General features: G+C 43.6%; 1 protein-coding gene across 1 annotated transcript; it reads left to right on the top strand.

Annotated features, from left to right (window-relative positions):
* Positions 1–1,085: 1,085 nt before the first annotated feature.
* On the top strand, positions 1,086–16,744 carry si:dkey-208k4.2 (uncharacterized protein LOC570186 homolog). Its single transcript, XM_017722759.2, has 9 exons — positions 1,086–1,255; positions 2,975–3,072; positions 5,553–5,649; positions 8,105–8,193; positions 8,983–9,056; positions 10,172–10,252; positions 11,350–11,579; positions 13,245–13,298; positions 16,198–16,744. The coding sequence occupies exons 1-9, from the start codon at positions 1,124–1,126 to the stop codon at positions 16,438–16,440; spliced, it is 1,098 nt and encodes a 365-aa protein (XP_017578248.2). The 5' UTR covers positions 1,086–1,123; the 3' UTR covers positions 16,441–16,744.
* Positions 16,745–21,400: the final 4,656 nt, after the last annotated feature.

Below are 21,400 nucleotides of genomic sequence, written 5' to 3'. Positions count from 1 at the left end.
AATCAGTCAAGGAAAAATCCATAAAGCGCAAGGAAGCAAAGAGAAGCGAGGTCCGAGGTGCAGAAGAGCACAGTTTAACCCTTCTGTTCATTTGTCCCATGTGCTGCAGTGGCTTAAAACAGGCCCCACACGTATGTCAGAACACAGCGAAGGGGGGAGTCCAGCCCTTCATCCCCCAAGCATCTAAACTGTCTTTAAACGGGATCACATCACTGCAAGCGAGAGGAGGGATGTTATTCGTTTCCATGACAACCAGATTCTCAGTGTTTTACACAGCAAGACACTAAAAACAACAGCAAAGGAGGTGCAGAATGAGTGCGGCTGTTTCACCCTTTAAAAGGGAAATTCCACCTATTTTCCAAAATTCCTTCATAACTCCGAGAGATCCAGAGGGGTTTGATGTGAAACGGTTCAGACGTCTTTACAGTGGTGGTGATGGGAACCAGGCGTCGCCATGACTACAACACAGATATAGATACTTTATTTACCATCCAGAACCTCCAGAGAATCTACACGAGTCTTCTGAGTTTATATGGAATGTTGATGATGGAAAACAGTGGAAAATCTGTAATAATCAGTTTTCTTTGGGGACTATTTTGCCGCACAGCACCCTGCATGTCTCCCTCCACCATGAATGGAGTTGAAGTTCTCTAAACTCTCATAAAACAGCGTCTCAGTCATCAGGCAGGGAATTCAGAACCAGTTCATGTAGGAACTTTCTGTGAGGGGCTTTTAGAGGGGGACGTCTGGTTCCTATCACCACCACTGTGAACGGCTCTGACTCAGTAAGTTTATCTAGAAACACCAAACCACTGAGAACCGGCTCTGTTTACATCTCAGACACTTAATTATGGAGAACATTTGTAAAAAACGGTGGAGTTCCCCTTCAAATGGCCCTTTGAGCAGCACCTGGTGGAAATGACCCCCCCCTGCTGCTCTGTGATGAGTTAGTTTGTGAGGGTCAGCTGCTGGTCTGATGCGCTGGGTCAGCTGTGTTGATGTTAATGAGGCTGCAGGTGTTACTGACCCCGCGCTAGGCTATAAGAGGGGGCAGTTAACGAGCTCGTCCTCTTTCTAATCACCGTAGCCACCTGCAGCGGTTCCTCAGAGGGTTCCTCGCGAGATGCAGCAGCGCAGAGAGAAAGTGGACACAGCTCCGCGCATGCAGCTCTTTAACTGCATGCACGCGGACTGCGGGGCCACGTTCACGCGCAAGTGGCGTCTAGACGAGCACGAGAGCGTCCACACGGGCCAGGTGAGTCCAGCCCCACCCTACCCTGGAACAGCCCAGCACAATGACCTGAAGTCCACAATGCTAGCTGGTTCTTTAAGGGTTCTTTGGCCAAGAGACTGGTTCTATTCAGAACTATGAACCGTTTGCACGCTTAAATGGTTCTAGGCATGGTGAAGAAGGGTTCTGCTGATATGCCCAGCTTGTTTAAGATGGCAGAACCCTTTTTGGTGCCCACTTAAAAAAAAAAGCTCTATACACGTTCTCCATTAATCTGGCAGAGAACCATTTAAGCAGGAAGGTTGTTCGTGGGTCTATGTAGAGCCATCGTGTTAACTGAAGAACCCTTGAAGAACCCTTGAAGAACCATCTTATTGAGTGCTTTAATGAACCGGCGCTGGGGCAAAATTAGCTTCGCGTCTTCGTCAGTCGAAGCAGCGCACCTTGGCGACACCTGGTGGTTAAAGGTAGGAAGTGCAGGTGCTCCATTACGCGGAGTTATGAATTTAAAACTATTCAAAATGATATTTTCCAGGGAAACTGCGGGTGTAAACATGTTTAGTGTGACATAAATGGCGTTATCTTGAAGGCTGGCCGTCGACCGAATAACATACACAAACATATTGCAGTTCCACACCATGTTCATATCTAACTGAATGACCTACATGTGCTTTAAGGGGAAACGCCACCGGTTTGTAAACAAAAACCTACATTATTAAGATGCTTAAGACGTAAACAGAGCTGATCAGAGCGGTTTGGTGTGAAACGCTCTGTTCTAGATAAACTTGGAGTCAGAGCTGTTCAGTGGTGGTGATAGGAACCAGACGTCCCTCTAAAAGCTCCTACAGAAAGTTCCTACATGAACTGGTTCTGAATTCACTGCCTGATGACTGAGACGCTGTTTTGAGAGTTTTGTGATCAATTTGGCTTGAGATGTATTTGAGTCCTTTCATGAACAAGGCTTGAATATTCAGGGATTTTGGAAAATTGGTGGAATTCCCCCTTTTTTGATTCTAGCTAATTAAAGGACTTTTTGCTTTTACAATGATGTGAAAATTGGCAGAAATGTTTTTCATCTTCACTGGGACCCATTTCTCTAATGTGGGCTGGAGGCTAGGGAACCAGCCAACTGCTCCCCGGGTGCTGTGGATTGGGCTGCCCACCGCTCCGGGCAAGTGTACTCACTGCCCCCTAGTGTGTGTGTGCTCACTAGTGTGTATGTGGTGTTTCACTGCAATGGATGGGTTTAAATGCGGAGGTGAAATTTCCCCATTGTGGGACGATTAAGGGTCACTTAATTAATTAATCAAGCCATTTTCAAATATTAAATGGACAGTTTAAGATGAAATGTTTAGACTTTAAATCTTCTCTAAACTCTCAAAACAGCGTCTCCGTCATCAGGCAGTGAATTCAGAACCAGTTCATGTAGGAACTTTCTGTGAGGAGCTTTTAGAGGGAGACGTCTGGTTCCCATCACCACCACTGTGAACGGCTCTGACTGCTAAGTTTATCTAGAACAGAGCGTTTCGCCCCAAACCGCTCAGAACCGCTTCGTTTACGTGTCAACCGTTCAGTTATGAATAAATTTTAAAAAATGGGTGGAGTTTCCCTTTAAGAAGCTATAGTGCTTTTTCTGCTCTGCCAAAGCAAATGAGATTCATCTCTAAGGTTCTTGATGTCTGATCTTGTTCTAAATGGTCTGTGTGCCTGCCGTCCCCACCTGCTGTTTTTTCTGCCCCCCAGCGACCCCTCAAGTGCCCAGTGGAGGGCTGTGGGCGGAGCTTCTCGCGCAAAGCCCACCTGAACAGACATGCACACCAACACGGCGAGAAAAAGATCAGGTAAAGATGAAAGGACATTAAAGAAGCGGTTCTGTGTGAAATCCGATGTGTAGTTTTCCCCTCATCCCGGATGCGGCCGGTCAGCCAGGACCTGATTAGTGTCCAGATTTTGTCAGCACTGCCGACAAACACTAGAACTCAGTCACCCAGATCTTCTCTGAAAATAAATCCCTGAAGCTTCTCTCGAACGCCGTGTAGATGTCATTTAGGACGCTCTTAAAGGTGGTTCTTCAAAGGAAATGGCATTATGAGCTCGACATGGTTACAGTAGCAGAACCCTTGTTGGTTCTAATGTAGAACAATATAAAACAGATTGTCATTCTGAAGAACAATTTCGCCCTGAAGAGAACCATTTAAGCACCCAAATGGATCCGTGTTAACAGCTTTATACAGAACCTTTCTTTCCTAGAGAACCCTTGGAGAACCATATTCAAGTTGATTGTGAGCCGTGAACATGAGCAAGAGCTGGAGGTGTTTTGAGAAGATTTTGGGTGACTATTGAGAAGTGGTGGAAACTGAGTAACTGAGTAACTGTAATTAGTTTCTGTACTTTAGTATTTTTGGTGTATCTGTACTGAAGTTTCTCCGTTCTGGGCGACTTTTTCCTTTCACTCCACTACATTTCAGAGTCTAATATCCGACTTTTTCCTCCATTTTGTATACACCTAAGGTAAAATATTCCTCCAGTAAAAGTAGAAGTTCCTCCCTTTAGACCTCCACTTGAGTAAAAGTACTAAAGTATTTCCCTTCAAATGTACTTAAGTATAAAGTAAAAGTACTAAAAGAGGAATTCTGGCTCTGATGTCCTGTTATCATTTTTATAACCAGACTGGCTTCATGAACTCATTTCAGGTGAAAGTCCTCCAGCGTCTCTCTTGGTAAACCAGTCTTTTAATAGAACGTCATTAATTAGTGACGCTGACGTCTATTAAAATGATCAGAAGCACAAAACACTGAAGGTAAACAGTTTCCATCAGGGAGAACCGAGTGGCTCTGAAATCACTTTTTACACACAAGCAAAGTTTCAGTTTCAGATTTATTTACAACTTAGTTCCAAGTTTAAGTTGAATAAAAACTGGCTTTAAACTCAGGATCACAGATGAGCTCCTTTACTATGTTGATCTGTAGGCGTCTGTTCATAAACATAAACCAGCCCAAACTCATTTACTATAAAATGAAATGGTGTTTGTAGAAATTCAGAAAAAAGCCGCGTCAGTCTCGACTGCATATGTGGACATATTTCTATATTGAGCTCTATTTACACAAAGTTAGGTTAGTTCATCATTTATGTTGAACAGACTCTCCCAAAGTTTTACGCTGCTGCGCTGACGTTGAACCGCGTGCTGCACTGGGTCGGTATGACCAACAGGTCAAAACCAGCTCTAAACAAAGTGACCGCTGGGCCCTGATTGGTGCTCTGGCTTTGCGCTTCTTTCGTTTTGACATGTTGCGTTTTTATACACACAGAAACCAAAAGGAACGACAGATTTCTCAAAATGTAGGAGGAAAAAGTCGGATATTAGACTCTGAAATGTAGTGGAGTGGAAGGAGAAAGTCCAGAATGGAGAAACTTCAGTACAGATACACCAAAAATACTAAAGTACAGAAACTCATTACAGTTACTCAGATACTCAGTTACTGTCCACCACTGCGTTCTAGGAACAAGAGGCCCTTTATTGGAGGAACTGTGACCTGGTTCTTGTATGAGAACCTGACAGTTCATGAATGTGTTCAGGTGCCTCACCATGTAGAGCCTGATAAGTAAGAACCAGCACTTTAAAATCGGTCCTGAATTTTACCGACAGGCAGTGAGGAGAGGCTGCCGCTGGGCTGATGTGCTCCACACATCTAGCTTCACATTAAGAGCAGAGCAGCTGCGTTTTGGACCAAATGAGGTCTTGACAAAGCTCCTTGACCAAGGCAGAGCAGTAGTCCAAATGAGATGATGCAAATGCATAAATTCTCAGTCCTGGAAAGACAGAATCCGTCTGATCTTTGCAGTATTTCTTAGTTGAAGTCCCACATTTATTAATCCCACAGTGGGGAAATTTCACCTCCGCATTTAACCCATCCGTGCAGTGAAACACCACATACACACTAGGGGGCAGTGGGCAGCCCTATCCACGGCACCTGGGGAGCAGTTGGGGGTTAGGCGTCTTGATCAAGGACACCTCAGTCATGGACTGTCTGCTCTGGGGATCGAACCGGCGACCTTCTGGTCACAGGGCCGGTTCCCTGACCTCCAGCCCACGACTGCCCAGGATTTTAGGAAAAGCTTCAACCCTTGATCTATGAACAAAGGAATGTTTCCTCCAGTTTAAGACCAAAGATGCAAACTACAAACACCCACCGTGTCTGGGGTGGCCGACTACGCTTGTGCTAACGGCAGAAACTGCAGATTTGAGTTTTTGGTGGTCTAGTCCTTTGAAAACCATCATTTAAACTGTATGTCCCCCTCACTGAGCATCTCTCTCGAACAGGTGCGGTGTGGCGAGCTGTGGCAAGAGCTTCTACAGTAAAGACAAACTGAAGAGACACGTCCACTACGCACACGGAGACAAGGACCAGTACTTTAAGGTTTGGACACAGGGGGGCGCTGTAGGACTTGGAGACAGCAGTTACATTCACTGTCCTGACTCTGACCGTTCCCCTGTCTAACACGCCTGATCCACGTTAACTGGGGTCTAATCGGGTAGGTCTGCTGAGATGCTGTCGTGGTGGGTGAAGGAATCTTTACTGTGGACAGTAGATCTCTTTAGCCACTGCATTCATAACATAAGAACGTTATGAATGTTCTGCCTCTTGTTCTAGACGTTCTCGCTGTTCTAGCAGATCGCTTTGCTTCCATTTTTATGGCTAGAATTATCTGCCAGTGCAGTGAGGACATTTCAGCTCAATCACTTTGGACATGTCAACACGTCTCAAAATGGATGGAATGTTAACCTCGTTAACTCCTCGAGACCACCGGTGGTCCCAAACCGCACTCGGTCGTGTTCTTCATAACGTTCATGTTCCATAAGCTCCATTCAGAAGCTGGGCGTCGTGTGAGGCTGTAGCTCTTCTCTCCAGTCTAATAGACGGTGACGTCATTTTAAACCCTTATAATAAAAGAAGCTGAACTTTGTTTTTCTACTGAAAGTCGACCCGTTTTTCCCCAAATCTGGGCTCTAAACTATAAACAGACGGCGTCTCTTCAGTGATCTGCTCTGGAAACATCACTTTTAGAGAATAACACAAAGAGCGGCACAGATTTTTGGCTCTCAGCAGTAAATTGTGAGCGTGTAGTGATGTGTGTAGATCATAAAACACACGTTCTGTTCATTTGAGGAGATTTTATAAAATTAATTTTTTTTGTAATTTTACTCATTTCATGCAGTTACTGAATAACTTTCCTTACGATTTGGTCACAAATTCAAAGCGAAACACCCAGGGGAATAAGAGGTTAATGTAATGTTGATTATAACGCGTCGGCTGTTCTTACGACAGTTTCCTAATGAGTTATTGCTACTCAGAGAACAGGATTGCAGTGAAGACGCTTTTTAATCCTTAAAGTGACGCTTTAAAATTTTGGGCTAACTGAATTTCACAAGCTAATAAATGTAAAAGACGTGTTTATGTAGCACTTTCCACACAGCTTTACCGAAGAGGAGATACAAAAATAACTCATTAGTTTGAAATTAAAGGAGAAATGATTCACATGATTAAAACAAACTTTAAAAGAATGATAATGAAATAAACTCTCTCTCTCTCTCTCTCTCTCTCTCTCTCTCTCTCTCTCTCTCTCTCTGTCTCTCTCTCTGTCTCTGTCTCTGTCTCTGTCTCTGTCTCTGTCTCTCTCTCTCTCTCTCTCTGTCTCTCTCTCTCTCTCTCTCTCTCTCTCTCTCTCTCTCTCTCTCTCTCTGTCTCTCTCTCTGTCTCTGTCTCTGTGTCTCTGTGTCTCTGTCTCTCTGTCTGTCTCTCTGTCTGTCTCTGTCTCTGTCTCTCTCTCTCTCTCTCTACCGTCAGGCTAAAAGGTTCAGTAGACTCGATTTAACATTAACCAGGTTACTTTAAAATTGATGGCTGTGAAATTTTTAGCGCTTTTTTGAATTTCTGCAGAACTAAAACATTTCGTCTGGAGTTGCGCCGGTCAGAAATACCAGATTTAGACCTCGGCCTTTAGACCCCACCCTCCACCACAGCACAGCTGGACTCTGCAGCTGCATTAACGAGGACTCATTCCGTCAGTTAACCCGCGTAAAATGCCTAATGAACCGCATCTTTACCGAAATCCTGAACGAGACGTGTTTAGATGCACTTCATAATCGATCACTTTGATCTCTGCAGTTATCCGAACGGTCAAGTGGCTGTGTAAACAGCACGGTGCGATCTGTAACAGTAGAACCCTTTTTGGTGCTACACGGAACCCTTTTCAAAACGTTTCTGTACAGAACAGTGTAACAATTTCACCATGCAGAGAACCGCTTGAGCATGGTGACCTTGTTCTTCAGATTCATGGAGAATGTGCTACGTGGTTCTTTTGGAAAGGGTTCTATATAGCACCAAAATGGGTGGTTCTAGTGTTGTGGATCACAGGGTGCTGTTTACACGGCTGCTTTAATGTTCAGGTAACAGGAGGTTTTTTAAAACTTCTAATTTACATTTTTTTCTCAAAGACCGTCCATGGTCTTTGGTTCTTTGAGCGTTCTTGGTTCTGTGTGCAAGCGTTATTTACTAAAGAACCATCTTTAAGAGTGATGCAGAATCAGGAGTGGATGGACTCTGTGCTACGTTCTTGGAAGCCTGATTTGACTGGGCAATAATAAACGTTTGGAGTAACACTACAGTGAACGCTACGCTGTCATGCTATAGACCTCCGTTCTACTCGTATGCACATGCAGCTGCTTGGCTCCTCCTGCTGCGCACCCCACTCTGCTGTAACGCCTCGTTTCTCCTGTCGGGGATCAATAAAGTGCTCTTATCTCTTACGTTGGTGCTACATATCAAAAGGCGGTGATCAGATTTTTACGCTGTGCTCTTCCCGGGGTTGTAGTGCACCTTCCCCGGCTGTCAGATGACGTTCCGGAAGCGGCGGGTGCTGAAGCTCCACCTGGCTGGTCACGGTGTCTCGGCGCCCTTCAGGTAAGTAGCTTTCTCTTTAAAACAGCGGGTCATTCCACAGAAACGTCCGTTTTTGTGTCCCTAGCGTTTAGATATTACGCTGGAAAAACGTGCTGGGGTTACAATTTAATTTATCAAATCCGTTTAACAGCTCCACCTTCTTGAGCCTCAATTTAGCAACATTGGTTTTAAATCATATTGAATTCCAAGCACCACAGAAGAGCTCGTCCCAGAGTCATGGCAGAAGCATGAAGCAAAAACGTTTCAATTTTAACTGCAATAATCTCCAGGAGTCGAGTCACTGGTGTTACCGTGTAATAAACTCTTATTTTGAAATAAGTCACACCGATGACGTCACTCGACCTCCTTTGACCTGTTCTCTGAGGACCTATGAAGAAAAGCTCATGGTGAGTCCACTGAGTCTCTCAGTTCTCAGAGATCTTCTCATTCAGCTCATGATCTCATATGAAGCTTCTAGCTGACGTCACCAGTGTGACCGACTTTATTCTGAGGTCACTGTGAATAAATAGAAACACAAATGGATAAAATTCCATATTTTAGTGGACGTTCCCTGATGGACAGCGTGTGGTTTGATGTTCTGTAAAATGCATCGATCATTAAAAACGTCTCTGGTGTTTCCTTCATTATGTGGAACACCAGAGACGATCGGTGACGCCAGTGACTCCTATGGAGAGACAGGGAAGTGGACGTTTCGGTAGAATGACCCACCTTAAGCCTCGCTGCATATTCAAAGAGGAATACAAGACCTGTAGGAGCTTTTCTTCTGGAATGATGTCCCTTGCTCTTTAGGTGCTCTAAGGCTGGATGTGGAATGACCTTCGGAACGCACGTCGCTCGGAAAGCTCACGAGAAAACTCACACAGGTGACGTTTAACTACCTGCAGGGACCAGGACTGAACGTTTGACAATCTCTGGTTTGGAAAAGTCAGTCAAAATGTACATCCTTAAAGAAGGGTTCCGCAAAGGGTTCTTTGAGCAATGCCATATTGGAACCCTAAAGAACTGAGAGATTTGAGCGTGAAGAACCACTTTAGCTACTCTTAAAGATGGTTCAAGGGTATTTCGTAAAGAAAATGGTTCTATATAGAACCTTTTTAAAAGGGTGCTATATAGCACCCAGAACGGTTCTTCTATTGTCACAAGCATGCTGTTGTAACAATACAAACCCTTTTTGGTGCTGTACAGAACCCTTTTAAATACGGCATGGGCACAGCACATTATCAATCTGAAGAACCATTTCACCATGAAAAGAACCATTTAACCGTACAAGTGTTTGTTCCTGTTGCTGTGTAGAACAAATTTCTTTAAAGAATCCCCAAAGAACCATCAAGTGTAGCGTAAGGGTTCTGCACAAATGATAAAGATTTAAGGAAACGTTATGTGGGAGATTTTTAAACTTTAAAAATTCTTGATTTGCATTGTTCTCCAAAACTGTCTTTAAAGGGGTTCTTTAGAGAACCGAACAGAGCGATTTAAAGAGCGATTCTAGTTCTGTGCAAGTCATGATCACTTGTCTGGTGACGTCTTTACAGTGGTGGTGATGGAAACCAGGCATCGCCATGACTACAACACGGATACAGACACTTTATTTACCCTCCAGAACCACCGGAGAACCTACACGAGTCTTCTGAGCTTATATGGAATGCTGATGATGGAAAACCGTGGAAATTCTGGAATAATGAGTTTTCTTTGGGGACTATTTTGCCGCACAGCGCCCTGCATGTCTCCCTCCACCATGAATGGAGTTGAAGTTCTCTAAACTCTCATAAAACAGCGTCTCAGTCATCAGGCAGTGAATTCAGAACCAGCTCATGTAGGAACTTTCTGTAGGAGCTTTTAGAGGGGGACGTCTGGTTCCCATCACCACCACTGTGAACTGTTTGAGACTGGAGTTCCCATCTTTTCGGGTTATGAGCAGGATCAGGCTCTCATTGTGTACCGTTGTGCTCTTTTACTAATCCTTTGTTTTGGTCTCCAGGCTACCACTGTCCTCACGCTGACTGTCGGGTGGTTGAGTACACCTGGGGGAAACTCCAGAAACATGCCGCCAAACACCCAGGTGAGTGCAGCGCAGCGGTGTTTACAGAAGGCCAGAGCTTAGTCTGACCTTCGCTAGTCGGCCAGAACGGTCTGCATGGAAAAACAAGTTTGTCTTTATGCTGGAAACTCCAAGCAGCAGATGTCTTGGACTCCTGCTACAGCTTATTGATTCCTTTAGCAGAGGCTGGCAAGGCTGGTGTGGCAAACAGTCAGCAAGGTGCTGACCTCACGCCACCGGACTGATGTGCCCTCGCTATCTGGGATTTTTTAATTTTAATTTCACAGTTGCTCATTTTGCAAGCTTATCTGTCCAGCAAGAGCTACTGATGCAAACACAAGACATGCAGCTTCTTAGATTTCACATTAAATTTAATTAGCTAAATAATTAAGTGATAACGAGCGCCTTTGATTTATATATGCATGTTTTGCACATATAAGGCTACAGGTTAGTCTTAATGCAAGCATGAACACTCACTCCATGGACTAGCTGCCGCCAATGTCTGCATGTCTACTGTTGGGTCTGTATGGAGATCAGATGTGTACAGCCTGACTTCCTTAACCTACTGTTTTCAGGAAAGGCGATTGGCTGAGGGGAAACGTTTCCATTTAACTATTGATTAATGAAACAACTTTATGGCCCACATTGGCTCTTCCCCTGTAAAGTATAGCGAAGGATGGCTCCCTTGGCTCAAATGTGTTCCATCAGCCAAGACATCTACGAGTTGTGTTGGTACTGGAGCTACGAGACTAATGCAACTAACAAGTAATAGAAGCTTGTGGCCCATCATTTATTGTGCACCCTTAAATCTGCACACCTAAACCACCACCTACTGCCCTCAAACCATGCGCTGTTCAGTATCTCCAATATTCTTGACTGGTTTCTGACACCGTGACTCGGTTATCCAAGCACATGGGCTGAAGCATGTTGGCATGGCTAAAACGAGGCTGAAGTCCTTTTCAACACGGAGCACCATTACTACACACTGGGTTATTCTTATTCAAATAACGGTTCAGCCAAAAATACAAAATCCACCGAAGATCTACACCCAGCAGGGTACGTTATCACACTTTAGGTTTTTGAAGCATGTCTTGGCTCAACTCTTCGTTTGTCTGCAGCTTCTTTCTCGTGCGGCTTGTGTAAGAAGGTGTTCGGTAAGCGTGACGCTCTGCGGCGGCACCGACGTTCCCACGCCCTGCAGAAGCCCGTCCTGCTGTGCCCAAGCGAAGGCTGCCAGGCCTACTTCTCCACCACCTTCAACCTGCAGCACCACATCCGCAAGGTCCACCTCAAGCTGCTCCGCCACGCCTGCTCCTTCCCCGGCTGCACCAAGGCCTTCGCCATGCGGGTCAGTCTGTCCTTTATCTTTTTCAGGGCAACATATCTATAGAACCAACAGGAGCGGAACATGGGAAGAGAACTATAAAGTACATACTCTTAATGTGGTTCTTTGAGGGTTCCTAAAGTTACAGAACCATTTGCATGCTTAAATGGTTCTCTGCATGGTGAGAGGGTTCAGATGGATGGGGAATGTTGTAAATGGTTCCATACAGGCTCTTCTTGAAAGGTTCTATGTAGCAGTTTGGCTATTGTTGGAATACAAGCTCGGTACAATAGCAGAACCATTTTTGGTGGCATGTTGAACCCTTTTCAAAGTCTGTGTGGAACCATTTACAAGAACCGTTTTACCATGAAAATAGTTGTTCATGGTTCTATGTAGAATAAATGTGGAGGTTCTTTAAACCAGGCTGCCCAACGTTGGCCTGTGAGGGTGTTTGACTTGGTAGTTACTCAATAAGAACAATACTGCGTATAGAACTTCGTATTTTCTTTAAAAAAAAAAGTTTTTGAAGTAGTTTGGTAACAATATGGAAGGTGATGTTGTGAAATGCCTTGTTTTAATTGAAAATGTCTTCAATGAGAAATTCTTGCCCTTTTTTGTGTATTTTGCTTTGTCATTTGGTGTAAATTAGTCTATTTAAACTTCCATCCATCCATCCATGCCGCTCAAATGACATGCTTTTATTTCCTAAAGGAAAACTAAACCCATTTTACTCAAGCAGTTTAGTGTATATTTGCCAAATTTAACATTGGGTGACATGGGATGTGGCCTGTGCCACTCATTTCATTTATTTGATCAGTTTTTTCCAATATGTTAAACTCGGCAAACGGGTAGAAACTGTGCACTAAAATTTGCAGACGGAGGTCAATTAACATGTATGTAGAGAATGTGGTGTTAACTTATTTACCATTAGAAAATCAACAAAACAAGCCCAAACGGGAACGCTGCCAGTTCTGATGCATAAAGATTGTTCATCTAAAACCGTTTGCTGTGGTTGCCTAGACTTCTGAATCCAGTGGTACTGAATTTGAACAAATCTGTACCTGCATTTTCAGTCTTAAACTGGGTTTGGGGTGGGGGCCATCACTGCAAGCATCTTGGACGATGAAATCTTGAAGGCGGACACTGTTCCAAGTTCAGATAGCTGTAAGAATCTTAAGCACAACTTATTGATGGCTAATTATTTACCAGTGGAATCAATATCACTGCACTAAACATTAAAGCTGCACTATGTAGGGTTTGGCGATTTGGCGCCCTCTCTGGTGGAAACATGTAACTGCACACAACGTGCAGAACATTTTGAAGGTTGTGCTTCTTCCCCAAGTGGATGAATCTTCTGGCTGTATGAGAATTGAGAACTCCTCCTCCGAAGATGCTCCTTCAGAGTTTAGACGGAGTGAATTATCGATCAGTATGACTTTCAGATCATTTGAGGCCGAAACGTCGAGCCGGACTTTGAGTCTGCGTGTGACGTTTATATGTAAAGACGTATGACGTGGTGTTTTGAAACTCGACGCCTCTGATTTTAAATGATTTCAGGCTTTACAGGCGACTCGCAGCAGACAAAAATACAAGGTGCAGCTTTAAACAAATGTCTAGAAATTTGTATTATAAGTTTAATGTTCTTACAGCAAATATGACACATTACATTTGTTTCTTCTCTTCTAACAGGAGAGTTTGGTCCGTCACCTGCTTCATCATGACCCTGATGCCAGCAGACTGAAGGTAATTAACCTGCATTTCCATCATTTATTCTTTTTAGGAAATAAACCTTGATGAATGTAAATACTGTTACATAGAATGCACCACACCTAATGTTCATAGGGAATCTCGCTTATGTGAATTTCCAGCCCCTGATTAGGCTTTTAAATAAGTTAATAGCACGACATACATTAAATACAGAACTTGCATGCTTGATGTTTGATTAAGTTTGAGATCTTTTTTGATCGATTGTTGCTGTTTAAGCCAGTTTAACTTTTACATTAAACTTTGATTTAACTGTAAAAGATGACAAAGTTCTGTGCAGAACTAATTCCGTGCTCCGTAATCTAACTGGGCCTCTGAGCTTTGAGCTCCAGCTGCTTGCAAATCCACATTGGAACATAATGTTTTTGATTTAAGGCTATAAGCATGTCACACTTTGTAGATGCCTTTCAGTGTATAGCAGAACCCTTTTTGGTGATGTACAGAGCCTTTTTGAGAAGGGTCTATGTGGATCCGTTTCCAACCCGTTCTAAGTCAGCCTGAAGAACCATTTCGCCATACAGAGAACCATTTAAGCTTGTAAATAGTTCTTGGTTCTGTGTAGAATCACTTTCCCAAAACTCATTTTTATCAGAGTACAGAAGGCAAAGCTTCTACAAAGAACCCTGAAAATATGCCGGTGTCTGGAGTTTCTGCCCAAAGTTTTCATTTTAGATTTAAGGCTAAGCACGTCACACGTCTTCGTCCTGTAGGAATACCTTTTAGAAAGGTTGTGTATAGTTGCCTCTAGCAGGTGCTGAACTCTAAGGTCTGCGTAAGTGTGATCTACGCCGTGTTTAAGGTATATTTAAGCTCCAGCAGATGTCGGCTGTGATGGGCTGGGTACATTAATGTCTGCGCTGTATTCTCACCATCTGGAGTTTGACGCTGGCGCTGAAAGCTTCCCTCAGGGACCCTCTGGCTGAAAGCATGAGGGGGTATTTTTGGCTCTGAAGGTCATTCTGTTCAGAATTAAGCCTGAGGACTGTAAATAAGACTGATTATTTACCTGGCCTTGTTTAAGGGAGCAGCATGGTGAAATTTAAATTCCATTTCCCAGAATTCCCAGTGTGTAGTTGACTAGCCAAGACATTAACTGTATGGTTTTAATGAGTAATGTAGCTAATGAGCAATGGGAGCGCAAGCTGCACTGTTTTGTAAGCAAAGATTTTTGCCAAGTGTTTACTGTCTGACTCCTGTAGACCTGGATTTTGCCCCAATTACTCAAGCGCATGTAATCGGATAATGGGGAAACTCCAGGTCTACAGGAGTCAGACAGTAATCAGATAACGGGGAAACTCCAGGTCTACATGAGTCAGACAGTAATCAGATAACGGGGAAACTCCAGGTCTACAGGAGTCAGACAGTAATCAGATAATGGGGAAACTCCAGGTCTACAGGAGTCAGACAGTAATCAGATAATGGGGAAACTCCAGATCTACAGGAGTCAGACAGTAATCAGATAATGGGGAAACTCCAGGTCTACAGGAGTCAGACAGTAATCAGATAACGGGGAAACTCCAGGTCTACATGAGTCAGACAGTAATCAGATAACGGGGAAACTCCAGGTCTACAGGAGTCGGACAGTAATCAGATTTCTGCTTTACAACCAGCCAGTAAACTCACAGAAGACATGACCATCATAACTACTCATACCTTGGCTTTTTTTTAACACATTGCCTGAAAATATGAACATGCGTCATGTAGAAGATGAAGAATCATTCAGAATCTATTTGGTTTCAGTATCACGCCAAGTGTTTTGCTGCGTCTTGCGGAGACACTGCTCACTTATTTCTGGTATCGCTGTCGGTTTTCGCACATGCTCAGACTAAGAAATCAAAGAAATTGGAGTAAGAGTTTACAGCACTGAGGAATCTGATTAGAGCAGAAATCCAGCCTCTTAATCAGATTTCAATTCTAGACCTTGGTGTGCTGTTTAAACGACCATTTGAATTTGAGAACTGTAGAAATCGGATTATGAAGATTATTAAATGAATGTTAACATTGATGCAAAACACCACTCTTCCTAAAGCACCAACATCTGCCTGTGTTAATGGTGCCCCCTGGTGGAGAATCGTCAGCATGCTAAAGGCGAGCGAGTTACAAGCCAGCTTGGCGAGGCACATCCTAAAGCATGTTTATGTAAAACAGTGAATTTAGTCTGTTTAATAGACTTGATTATATGGCCTGACACGTCTATAGAGGTACAGTCTTTACAGTAGTGGTGATGGGAATCGGGCGTCGCCATGACTACAACAGACATTTTATTTACCATCCAGAACCACCAGAGAACCCACACGAGTGAGTTCATATGGAATGTTGATGATGGAAAATGGTGTAAAATCTGGATTGACTTTCAAACCCATCTCACTAAAATACTTTAAAAATGGTAATTGATGTGCTCAAGGGTTCTTTGGTAAAAAAAGTGGTTCTATTTAGAACCATGAACATTCAGTGACAGCTTGTGACAAGCTAGACATCATAATGGAAGAATCCTTTTTTCATGCTGTTTAGAACCCTTTCCCAAAAGGTTCTATACAGAACCATCTACAGCACATTTGCCGTCAATCTGGAAGAAAAAAATCCATGATGCGAAGAACCCTTTAGCCATCCGAAAGGTTTATGGTACTGTATAGAACCATTCTTTACTAAAGAACCCTTGAACCATCTTTAAGGGTGTGGAGGTTGTTGGCTACATTGGCCTCATAGCTGTGGAGCTAAAACTAAACTGTTTGCAATAAAAGCTGAAACTTGATTTGTTTTATTTTAATGAAGGTGCTTTAGTGTTGAAGGCAGTGGGATGTGATTCGCCATTCACTGAATAATAACTGGGGCTTGACTACTGTGGAATTACTTGGTGCTAATTAGTGCTGTGTTGCAGCGGCGTCAGAAGCGCAGCAGTAAGAGCTGGCAGAAGCGGTTGGAGGGCCGCAGCCAGCGCCCCCTGGTGGAGGACAACCTACAAAGGCTGTTCGCTCTGCGCATGCGCATCACCCGCAAGGCCAAAGTGGAGGCTAACCTGTCCGGCCTCTTCAACGAGCGCAAAATACCACACCATGTGGACCCAGAGGTGAACCTGAGGGACCTGTTCAGCATTAAACCCCCTCAGAAAGTCAAGGGTTAGGGCTCAAACAGGCCCAGTATGGAGTTGATTTATTCATTTTGAAGTGATTTCTTGCAAAAAACCTGTGTTTGAGAACTGGATGTGCGTTTTGTTTGCAAGGCCGATTTTATTTTGTATGAACTTAGTGCTTCAGCTCAGCCACTGCACATTCACAAGAAGTTGAGTCTAAGCAGTGAAGTTTACATATTGGCCCAAAATCTTAGATTTTTTTTTTTTTTTTCTCTCCATGGGAATGAACTTGCCTGTATCAAGTTTGGATATTTGTGTTGGCACTAATTTGATTAAAATGAGCATGTAAACAGTGGCTGTTCGTAGCTTCATTTGCTCTTTTAATGCTTTAGTTGGTATTAGGTTTCACCTCCTTTCTGCTCCTTGAAACTTTTAACTCCCATTTTAAATCAAGAGGGTTTGTCTTGTTCTGTGGGTGTAAACTTGTAAAAGAGAACAGAAAACATATATTTTACAAATTTAGCAAAACTTTTAATACAAGCAACCTCTACAGTAACTTTTAATTGGGGAGTTTAATGATTCTTGCAAATTCTACTGAACTTGAGATCCACCAGCTGAAGCAGTACCTTTTTGATCAGCTTAAAGAGCAAAGGGGCATTATTAAACTTGATTGTATACAGTGTCACTAGTCCCTCACAGTGGTGGACGGTAACTGAGTAAATGTAATTAGTTTCTGTACTTTAGTATTTTTGGTGTATCTGTACTGAAGTTTCTCCGTTCTGGACTTTTTCCTTTCACTCCACTACATTTCAGAGTCTAATATCCGACTTTTTCCTCCTACATTTTGAGAAATCTGTTGTTCCTTTTGGTTTCTGTGTGTATAAAAACGTAACATGTCAAAACGAAAGAAGCGCAAAGCCAGAGCACCAATCAGGGCCCAGCGGTCACTTTGTTTAGAGCTGGTTTTGACCTGTTGGTCATACCGACCCAGTGCAGCACGCGGTTCAACGTCAGCGCAGCAGCGTAAAACTTTGGGAGAGTCTGTTCAACATAAATGATGAACTAACCTAACTTTGTGTAAATAGAGCTCAATATAGAAATATGTCCACATATGCAGTCGAGACTGACGTGGCTTTTTTCTGAATTTCTACAAACACCATTTCATTTTATAGTAAATGAGTTTGGGCTGGTTTATGTTTATGAACAGACGCCTACAGATCAACATAGTAAAGGAGCTCATCTGTGATCCTGAGTTTAAAGCCAGTTTTTATTCAACTTAAACTTGGAACTAAGTTGTAAATAAATCTGAAACTGAAACTTTGCTTGTGTGTAAAAAGTGATTTCAGAGCCACTCGGTTCTCCCTGATGGAAACTGTTTACCTTCAGTGTTTTGTGCTTCTGATCATTTTAATAGACGTCAGCGTCACTAATTAATGACGTTCTATTAAAAGACTGGTTTACCAAGAGAGACGCTGGAGGACTTTCACCTGAAATGAGTTCATGAAGCCAGTCTGGTTATAAAAATGATAACAGGACATCAGAGCCAGAATTCCTCTTTTAGTACTTTTACTTTATACTTAAGTACATTTGAAGGAAATACTTTAGTACTTTTACTCAAGGGGTCTCGACTTTAACTATGATTTTTGTACTTCGTCCATCTCTGGTTCCTCACACTGCGTTCTGTGCAGCTTACTCAACACTTATGATGGAAACGTACTTTTACGGTATAAAAAGTCTTCAGGATGAATCTGGAGAAACTGTCAAAATTGCCGATGACGTTGCTATGGGAACACGAATGTGCCGAGAAGCACATTCTGCTGGAACCTGTTGAACTACATTAAATATGCATGTTACTGAGGGAGGTTGTTCTCCCCTACATTAACTCCTCTCAGTGAACCTCTGTGAGACCCATTTTGCCGAATCTACTCGGCCCCATCGCTGCTGGAGCCGTTCTTTGCTCTGCGCCTGGTCGTTATTGAGAGGTTTTTTGATCAGATCATCCCTGATTGTGTGGGTCCATCATGACCTCAGTCAGCCAGCTGCTGCCCTGAGGGACCATCACACAGGTCTTACCTAAACCAGTGTGGAGGCTTTCAGGCCACTGGTCCACGAGTATGTGCATGCCTGTCATATCTAGCATTTATCTAAGTATTTATTAATATTTTGAATACAAATTAATTCTGGAACGCAAAACAATCTCAAACGTATCCTATTTAACTGTTGCATTAGCCAGAAAACAGACTTACTAAACTGACTTAAAACAAGTAAAAATGTCTAGAAATAAGTTCAATAATCTTGCCAAGATATCCTTTTTTTGCAGTGTATGACAGACGTGAATTATTAAGGAAATTATTTCAGTTTTATGAGTAATTTTAATTATAAGGAAACTATTAAATGGGAAATTTTGATTTCAGGTCGAGTGTATTATAGCATTTCAGACTAATAAAGTTTTCCGTTTTTCACTGGTTTTCTGTCGACACGTCCTCCTGGATCAGCACGAATCCTATGGGCCAAGGCCTGTTTTTTTAATGAGCACTGAGCGCGTTCACCAGTTTCATTAATCTTACCTGATCCGAAACAGTCAGAGGTAAAGAATGTGCACACACGAGAACCTTAAACACTGCGACCTCAAACATCACGTTACACAGTAAGTGCCGTCCCACTTGAAGTCTAACTCCAGTTCTTTAAGGCGAACACGCACCGGTCAGGCGTAACATTCTGACCACCTCCTTGTTTCTACACTCAATGTCCATTTTATCAGCTCCACTAACTGTATAGCTGCACTTTAATTCAGCCACAGCAGTGCTGCTGGAGTTTTAACACCTCAGTGTCGCTGCTGGACTGAGAACAGCCCACCAACCAAAAATATCCAGCCAACAGTGTCCTGTGACCACTGATGAAGGACTAGAGGATGACCAACACAAACTGTGCAGCAGCAGATGAGTTGACTCGTCCGTCAGATTTCCAGATGGAGAAGCGTGATTGGTCACTCCAGAGAACTCGTCTCCACTGCTCTAGAGTCCAGTGGCGGCGCTTTACTCCACTGCATTCCACGCTTTGCATTGCGCTTGGTGATGTAAGGCTTGGAAGCAGCTGCTCGGCCATGGAGACCCATTCCATGAAGCTCTCTACGCTGTTCTTGAGCTGATCTGAAGGCCACATGAAGTTTGGAGGTCTGTAGTGATTGACTCCGCAGAAAGTCGGTGACCTCTGCGCACTATGCCCCTGAGCATCCGATGACCGCTCTGTCATTTTACGTGGCCGACCACTTCGTGGCTGAGTTGCTGTCGTTCCCAATCGCTTCCACTTTGTTATAATCCCACTGACAGTGGGCTGTGGAATATTTAGTAGTGAGGAAATTTCACGACTGGACTTGCTGCACAGGTGGCGTCCGATCACGGTACCACGCTGGAATTCACTGAGCTCCTGAGAGCGACCCATTCTTTCACTAATGTCTGTAGAAGCAGTCTGCAGGCCTAGGGGCTCGGCTTTATACACCTGTGGCCATGGAAGTGACTGGAACACCTGAATTCAATGATTTGGATGGGGGAGTGAACACTTTGGCACTATAGTGTGTGTGTGAGTGTGTGTGTGTGTGTGTATATATATTATTGTTATGTTGTTAATAATGATAAGAAGCAGTAGTGGAATCGTCGCTGTTCGGCTGAGCTACAGGGAATATTTCTCAGCGATTCAGTTTGTTTGTGATTAGAGTGACAGATTTGACTCATTTCCGTTATGAAACGAGTTCGATGTGCTTATTATGATTATTATAAAGGTGCGTCAGGAAGCAGAACCTCTCCCTGTTGTCGAGATGGAACTGTAAACAGTGTTTATGAAGCTGCAGCAGGAGAGTGAAGCGCTGAAGAATCACTTATTTTCAGGAGTGTTTATCTCATGCTAATGTTTGAGTTGATGTCATTCACGTTGTGTTTCATCATGCATGTGTTTGTGTGTGTTTTGATGGGAGTGTGTGCGCGCGAGTGTATGTAAAGTGGTGTCTGGGAGGATGCGCCATGAATTTCGATCGGGGGTCCGGCCCTGTTTCCATGGTAATCAGCTTTGGAGAGTGAAGGGGTGCAGAAATGAAGGAGGTGAGTTATTGCGCTGTCGGCAGATTTGCACCGCTGCATCTGCGTCCTCTGCGCTCGTGTGCAGAGTAAAATCAGACTCACCGACCCCGTTTAAAAAGTCCTGAGCACGACCGCACTGATGCTAAACACTAGGGGGCTCCGTGAGCATGACCAAGAGTGGAATAAGCGTAAAAACAACCTGAAGATATGCTTACATTTTTGGAGATTATCTGTAGTACCACAAAGGTAGGCAGCCCTATCCACAGCGCCCAGGGAGCAATTGGGGGGTTAGGTGTCTTGCTCAAGGACAGGGCCGGTTTCCTGACCTCCAGCCCATGACTGCCCATACAAAGAGAACAAAACCGGAAAAACCGGTTAAACAGTGGCTTATTAGATTATTTTTAGTTTGTGCAGCAGCAGGAGGGTCAGTTCATGAAGGTGAGGTTTACACAGCGTTGTACAGCGTGAAGTTTCATGGTGGTCAGAAGGCTGGCGAGCAGTGGTACCCGATCAAGGCAGAAGAGCATCAGACACGCAGGATCAGGATCTGATCAACTCGGCGAGAGTTAGTTCCGCAAAGAGTGACTGACCACAGATTACAGGGGTAATATTAAAATTTTGCTCTAAGTGTCTCAGGATGCACGTATGTCCTAGTATGTCGTCATCTTAAGTCTTTCTTTTCTTTACCCTGTTGTTATCAGCTGGGTGAGATTGTTGTCTGCGTTGCTGTGTGACCAGCAGTCTGTGCACAGATCTTTAGAGTTAAAGGGTGATTTAGCAGCATTTAAGCCCATTTATTGTTAAAGCTGCGTTAGAGCGCTCAGAAAAGCTTTAATTTACCGCAAAGGAGGATTTTTTTGTTCTCCATTTTCCTTTTTACCTAAAAATCTAATCCTGCTGTGGAGCTGCACATTGCCGACCGCTGCCTCAGACCTCTG

This window comes from Pygocentrus nattereri, chromosome 27, assembly GCF_015220715.1.
Source record: "Pygocentrus nattereri isolate fPygNat1 chromosome 27, fPygNat1.pri, whole genome shotgun sequence".
Lineage (NCBI taxonomy): Eukaryota > Metazoa > Chordata > Actinopteri > Characiformes > Serrasalmidae > Pygocentrus > Pygocentrus nattereri.
This window is presented reverse-complemented; position numbering and strand designations above follow the sequence as displayed.